The sequence below is a fragment of the Salvelinus sp. IW2-2015 genome, unplaced genomic scaffold (genome assembly GCF_002910315.2).
Source record: "Salvelinus sp. IW2-2015 unplaced genomic scaffold, ASM291031v2 Un_scaffold4429, whole genome shotgun sequence".
In the NCBI taxonomy this organism is placed as follows: Eukaryota; Metazoa; Chordata; class Actinopteri; order Salmoniformes; family Salmonidae; genus Salvelinus; species Salvelinus sp. IW2-2015.
In genome coordinates, this window is record NW_019945699.1 from 21,474 (window position 1) to 28,970 (window position 7,497).

Sequence of the window (7,497 nt, forward strand, 5' to 3'; positions counted from 1 at the left end):
TTCTGTCATCCCTCCCTCTCTCTCTCTCCCTCTTGTCATCTCTCCCTCTCTCTCTCCTCTCCCTGTCATCTCTCTCTCCCTCGTCATCTCTCCCTCTCTCTCTCCTCCCTCTGTCATCCCTCCGCTTCTCTCTCCTCTTCTCTCTCCTCCCTCCCTCTCTCTCTCTGTTCCCACAGCCCGCTGATCATCACATCCCTGGACAGGAGGTTAGTCTGATCTCTTCACACACACACACACACACACACACACACACACCACACCACACACACACACACACACACACCACACACACCACACACACACACACCACACACACAACCACACACACACACACACACACACACCACACACAACGACAACACGACACACACACGGACACAGGACACACACGGACAACACACACACACGATTAATGTCTCTCACTCTCCTCGCTCTCCCCCTCCCCCCCCTCTCTCTCCCCCCCTCTCTCTCCCCCCTTCTCTTCTCTGTAACAGGAGACATCCCCCGCTCACATCTATGGATGAGGTAAGAATTAATTTTTTGACATAATACTTTAAAATCCTATTGTTCATGATTATAAATAACAAGTGCTATGCATCTCTCCTCTCCTTCCATCTTCCTCCATCTTCCTCATCTCCTCCCCTCAGGTCTTTCTCACTGATTCCTCTCAGAAAACCAGCAATGGGTACACAACACACACACACCACACACACACACACACACACACCACACTCACACTCACACTCACACTCACACTCACACGGACACACCACGGATACACACACGGACACGCACAGACACATGCACGGATACACGCACACACACACACACACACACACACGGACGGACGGACACACAGGAAACAGAGAAGCAACACTAACAGGGTTTATTTGTTGCAGTTTGATGCATCTTCCTCAACAACTGTCACAATGTGTCTCATCATCACCGTGTTCATCCACTTCATCCTAATCCGTTCCTCTCAAACTCCACTCCGTGTTTTCTCACTGAACCATCTTGTTCTTTTATCATCCTAATCCTCCTCTTCAAACTCCACTCCGTGTTTGTCTCCACTGAACCACTTGTTTTATATCATCCTAATCCATTCCTCTCAAACTCCACTCCGTGTTTTCTCACTGAACCATCTTGTTTTTATATCATCCTAATCCGTTCCTCTCACTCCACTCCGATCGTGTTTTCTCACTAACCATCTTGTTTTAAATCATCCTAATCCATTCTCTCAAACTCCATCCCGTGTTTTCTCACTGAACCATCTTTGTTTTAATTCTAATCTCTCTAATCCTTCTTCAAACTCCACTCCGTGTTTTCTCACCTGAACCATCTTGTTATAATCATCCTTAATTCGTTCCTCAAACTCCACTCCTGTTTTCTCACTGAACCCATCTGTGTTTTCTATCCTATCCGTTCTCTCAAACTCCACTCCGGTTTTCTCACTGAACCATCTTGTTTTTATATCACTATCCCGCATCCGTCCGTTTCTCTAAACTCCACCTCCGTGTTTTCTTCACTGAACCATCTTGTGTTAATCATCCTAATCCGTTTCTCTCCTCAAACTTCCACTCGCGCTCGTTTTCTCACTGAACTCATCTTGTGTTTAATCTCCTAACCGTTCTCTCAAACTCCACTCCGTGTTTTCTCACTGAACCATCTTGTGTTAATTCATCCTAATCCGTTTCTCTCAAACTCCACTCCGTGTTTTCACAGAGTATTATAAATATTTAGCTTTCATGAAAATATACGGGTAATACATCAAAATAAAGCTGAACTTCTAATTTTTCAACCAGGCATTTGCGACACGAAAGTCAGAAATAACGATATAATAAATGTCTTACCTTTGAAGATCTTCTTCTGTTGGCACTCCAAAAGGTCCCAGTTACATTACAAATGGTCCTTTTGTTCGATAAAGTCCTTCTTTATATCCATAAAAACTCAGTTTAGCTGGCGCGCTTCAGTCAATAATCCACCCAGTTTCCCTCCTTCAAAATGCATACACAATGAATCCCAAACGTTACTAATAAACTTATCCAAAAAAGTCAATCAACGTTTATAATCAAACCTAAGAGTCCCTAATACGTAAAAAAAACGATACAATTTAAGATGGAGAATCGTTATTGTCTTTACCGGAGATAAACAAAAAGAACGCGCTCTCGTCCACGCGCATGGAAACACTACAGCCAAAATGGGAGCTGCWAGAAAAACTACAACCAGCCTGAAACTCTTTCTAAAGACTGTTGACATCTAGTGGAAGCCCCAGGAACTGCAATCTGGGAGGATTTCGCCTTATAATAAAAGTGACAGCAATTGAAAACAGTTGTAGGATGATTTTTTMGGGGGGGATGGTTTGTCCTTGGGGTTTCGCCTGCCATATCAGTTCTGTTATACTCACAAGACAATATTCGAACAGTTTTATAGAGTGTTTTCTACCCAAATCTAGCAATTATATGCATATCCTAGCTTCTGGGCCTGAGTAGCAGGCAGTTTACTTTGGGCACGCTTTTCATCCGGACGTGAAATTACTGACTCCTAGCCCAAAGAGGTTTAATATCAGCATGTTAAAATACACACTTATGTCTCAATGTTTCCTCTGCTGGTGTTGTCTCACTTATATTACATTTTGTCCCCTGTGGATGACCTCACGCCTCTGACCCATCTCTGTCCTGTGTTCTGATTGGCAGCCCAAGGATTCCGACCTGCCGTGCCCGCCCCCCCAGAGAGAACCCAACGTCTACATGGTTCCTCAGGGGATCAAACCGGTTCTACAACGTACTGCTATAGAGGTGCTATTCTACTACAACTGTACTATACTACCACTAATACTACTGCTGTACTATACTACTACTACTGTACTATACTACCACTAATACCACTACTGTACCAGACTACTATACCACCACTAATACTACTACTATACTATACTACTATACCACCACTAATACCACTACTGTACCAGACCACTATACCACCACTGATACTACTACTATACTATACCACTATACCACCACTAATACTACCGATGTGCTATACTACTATACTACCACTAATACTACTATTGTACTATACTACTACTACTGTGCTATACTACACATGTATTTTACTACCGCAAATACTACTACTGCACCATACTACTACTGCTGTCGTATACTACTATACTATTACTGGTACTACTACTGTAGTATACTACTATACTACTACTAATACTSCTGCTGTACTATACTACTCCTACTACTGTACGATACTACGACTACTGTGCTATACTACTACTGCTGTCATATACTGCTATACTACTACTAGTACTACTACTGTGCTATACTACTACTGATGTCATATACTGCTATACTACTACTAGTACTACTACTGTACTATACTACTACTGCTGTCATATATTACTATACTACTGCTAGTACTATACTACTAATACTACTACCGATGTCACACAATACTATACTACTATTACTACTACTGTACTACTACTAACACTAKTACTGTACTATACCAATACTAATACTACTACTCATATGCTACTATATTACTACTAGTACTAATACTGCCATTCTACTATACCACTACTAATACTACTACTGTACTATATTACTATCAATACTACTACTGTGCTGTATTACTATACTTCCACTGCTGCCATGTAATACTATACTATTACCAATGCTACTACTATACTACTAGTACTATACTATACACACTAGTACTATACTACTGCTAATACTACTACTGTACTATATTACTATACTACTACTGCTGTCATATACTACTACTCATACCACTACTGCTGCCATACACTACTATACTATTACTAGTACTACTACTGTACTATAATACTACTGCTGTCATATACTACTATACTATCACTAATACTACTACTTTAGTATACTCTACTACCACTATACCACTACTAGTAACCATGTGAATGTACTATACTACCATTAATACTACTACTGTGCTATACTACCATGATACTACTAACACTACTACTGTGCTATACTATAATTCCATTGTGCTATATTACTGTACTACTAATACCACTACTGTGCTATACTATAAAATTACTGTATTATACTACTATACTACTACTGTACTATACTGCTACCAATTCTACTGCTTTACATACTGCTATACTACCACAAATACTACTGCTGCGTTATATTACCACTACTACTAATACTGTACTATACTACTATACTACTTTATTATAATACTAGTGATACTCCTACTGTGCTATACTACCACTGTGCTACGACTACTCATACTACTACTATACTTCTATACCACTAATACTCATACTGTACTATAATATTATGTGACTGCTAAACTACTACTGTACTATAATACTACTATACTATACTACAACCACTACTACTACTATACTATAATACTAATAATACTACTGTGCTACTACTATATTATACTTCCATGCCACTAATACCCCTACTGTATTATACTGCTATACTACTACTACTAATACCACTACTGTACTATGCCACTATACTACTAATGATACTACTGCTGAACTACACATACTATACTARTACTAATACTACTATATTACCACACTGCTGCTGTAATATACTACAACTAGTAACACTATTACTGTACTATACTGCCATGCTGCTATTAATACTGCTACTGTGCTACAGTACTATATTACTACTACGGTGGTATACTATACTACTACTACTTTGTGATACTACTACACTACTACTGTACTGCACCGCTATACTACTACGGCACCATATTACTATGTTACCGTTAATACTACTACTTTACTATACTACTACTCATACTACTCGTGTACTATACTTCTTTATCACTAATACTACTTCTGTACTACTTTACTACTATTAATACTACTACTTCACTATACTGCTACTCATACTACTAGTGTATTCTTCTTCTATACCACTAATACTGCTTTTATAATACTTTACTACTATTAATACTACTACTGTACTATACTACCATAATACTAGTGATACTACTACTGTACTATAATACTAATACTACTACMGTACTATACTACCACTGTACTATAATATTAATACTACTACTGTACTATACTTCTATAATACTACTAATACTGCTACGCTGCTATACTGCTATACTACTAATACTACTACTGTACTATACTACTACTGTACTATAATGTTAATACTACTACTGTACTATACTTCTCTAATACTACTAATACTGCTACGCTGCTATACTACTATACTACTAATACTACTACTGTAACATCTACATGGATCCACACGGTATCAAACCTGTTCTATAGAGGTAACTTAGATACTGTTATCTCTCTTCTTCTCTCTCTCCATCCATTCTTTCTCCTCTCCAGATCTTGGCATGGGGAGTGCGTAACCTGAAGAGCTTCCAGCTAGCTAGCGTTACCTCTCCCAGCCTGCAGGTGGAGTGTGGAGGCAACATGGTTCAGTCCTGCGTCATACGATCTACAAAGAAGAAACCCAACTTCGACATCAACACACTCCTCATAGACGTGGTAAGACCTAGTTCCAAACCCACCACTAGTTTCTATCGCCATTTGCACACAATGTATATAGACTTTGTCTATTGTGTTATTGACTGTATGTTTGTTTATTCCATGTGTAACTCTGTGTTGCTGTTTGTGTCGCACTGCTCTGCTTTACTTTGGCCAGGTCGCAGTTGTAAATGAGAACTTGTTCTCAACTGGCCTACCTGGTTAAATAAAGGTGAAAAAAAAAAAAAAGTTGAATAACACTGATTCTACATACTGTATGAACATATTGTTGAATAACACTGATTCTACATACTGTAGGAACCATATTGCTGAATAACACTGATTCTACATACTGTAGGAACCATATTGTTGAATAACACTGATTCTACATACTGTAGGAACCATATTGTTGAATAACACTGATTCTACATACTGTATGAACGATATTGTTGAATAACACTGATTCTACATACTGTAGGAACCATATTGCTGAATAACACTGATTCTAGTAATAGAACACAGGAAGGTCATTAGCCGCTTGTGTATTCTAGTTCTCAACAATCTCAGTTTATCGGGTCTGAGGTAGCTAGTGAAAGCAAGGAGTAAGGGCCTGGTGGTCGGTTGGAACTGGGCCATGTGGATAAGGAGGCTAGGGTGAAGGGTAGGAGTGTAGAGACTAGTGATGAAGGTAGGGGGTAAGGGGCTAGGGTGAAGGGGAGGCGTGTAGAGACCAGTGATGAAGGGTAGGAGTGTAGAGACTAGTGATGAAGGTAGGGGGTAAGGGGCTAGGGTGAAGGGTAGAGAGTGTAGAGACTAGTGATGAAGGTAGGGGGTAAGGGGCTAGGGTGAGGGTAGGAGTGTAGAGACTAGTGATGAAGGTAGGGGGTAAGGGGCTAGGTGTGAGGGTAGGAGTGTAGAGACCAGTGATGAAGGGTAGGAGTGTAGAGACTAGTGATGAAGGCAGGGAGTAAGGGCTAGGGTGAAGGGTAGGAGTGTAGAGACCAGTGATGAAGGTAGGGGGTAAGGGGCTAGGGTGAAGGGTAGGAGTGTAGAGACCAGTGATGAAGGGTAGGAGTGTAGAGACTAGTGATGAAGTAGGGGGTAAGGGTTAAAGCCTTGACATAGAAACTAGTGGTGGGTTTGGAACTAGGTCTCACCACGTCTATGAGGAGTGTAGGACTAGTGATGAAGGTAGGGGGTAAGGGGCTAGGGTGAAGGGTAGGAGTGTAGAGACTAGTGATGATGGTAGGGGTAAGGGCTAGGGTGAAGGGTAGGAGTGTAGAGACTAGTGATGAAGGTAGGGTAAGGGTTAAAGCCTTGACATAGAAACTAGTGGTGGGTTTGGAACTAGGTCTCACCACGTCTATGAGGAGTGTAGAGACTAGTGATGAAGGTAGGGGGTAAGGTTAAAGCCTTGACATAGAAACTAGTGATGGGTTTGGAACTAGTCTCACCACGTCTATGAGGAGTGTAGAGACTAGTGATGAAGGTAGGGGGTAAGGGTTAAAGCCTTGACATAGAAACTAGTGGTGGGTTTGGAACTAGGTCTCACCACGTCTATGAGGAGTGTAGAGACTAGTGATGAAGGTAGGGGGGTAAGGGTTAAAGCCTTGACATAGAAACTAGTGGTGGGTTTGGAACTAGGTCTCACCACGTCTATGAGGAGTGTAGAGACTAGTGATGAAAGTAGGGGGTAAGGGCTAGGGTGAAGGGTAGGAGTGTAGAGACTAGTGATGAAGGTAGGGGGTAAGGGTTAAAGCCTTGACATAGAAACTAGTGGTGGGTTTGGAACTAGGTCTCACCACGTCTATGAGGAGTGTAGAACCAGTGGTGAAGGCTAGGAGTGTAGAGACTAGTGATGAAGGTAGGGGGGTAAGGGTTAAAGCCTTGACATAGAAACTAGTGGTGGGTTTGGAACTAGGTCTTACCACGTCTATGAGGAGTGTAGAGACTAGTGATGAAGGTAGGGGGTAAGGGTTAAAGCCCTTGAC

General features: G+C 41.0%; 1 protein-coding gene and 1 long non-coding RNA gene across 2 annotated transcripts in view; both read left to right on the forward strand.

Annotated features, from left to right (window-relative positions):
* LOC112077277 (uncharacterized) overlaps positions 1–207 on the forward strand; it is an 18,895-nt gene extending 18,688 nt beyond the window's left edge. Inside the window, exon 4 of the long non-coding RNA XR_002895387.2 lies at positions 177–207. This is a non-coding gene — a long non-coding RNA (uncharacterized lncRNA). The remainder of the gene's footprint in view (positions 1–176) is intronic.
* A 439-nt stretch (positions 208–646) lies between these two features.
* The window catches only part of LOC112077276 (dysferlin), a 15,790-nt gene continuing 8,939 nt past the window's right edge, over positions 647–7,497 (forward strand). Inside the window, exons 1-3 of the mRNA XM_024143817.2 lie at positions 647–685; positions 2,694–2,795; positions 5,366–5,527. Coding sequence (XP_023999585.1) covers positions 2,748–2,795; positions 5,366–5,527 — 210 coding nt within the window. The 5' untranslated portion in view covers positions 647–685; positions 2,694–2,747. The remainder of the gene's footprint in view (positions 686–2,693; positions 2,796–5,365; positions 5,528–7,497) is intronic.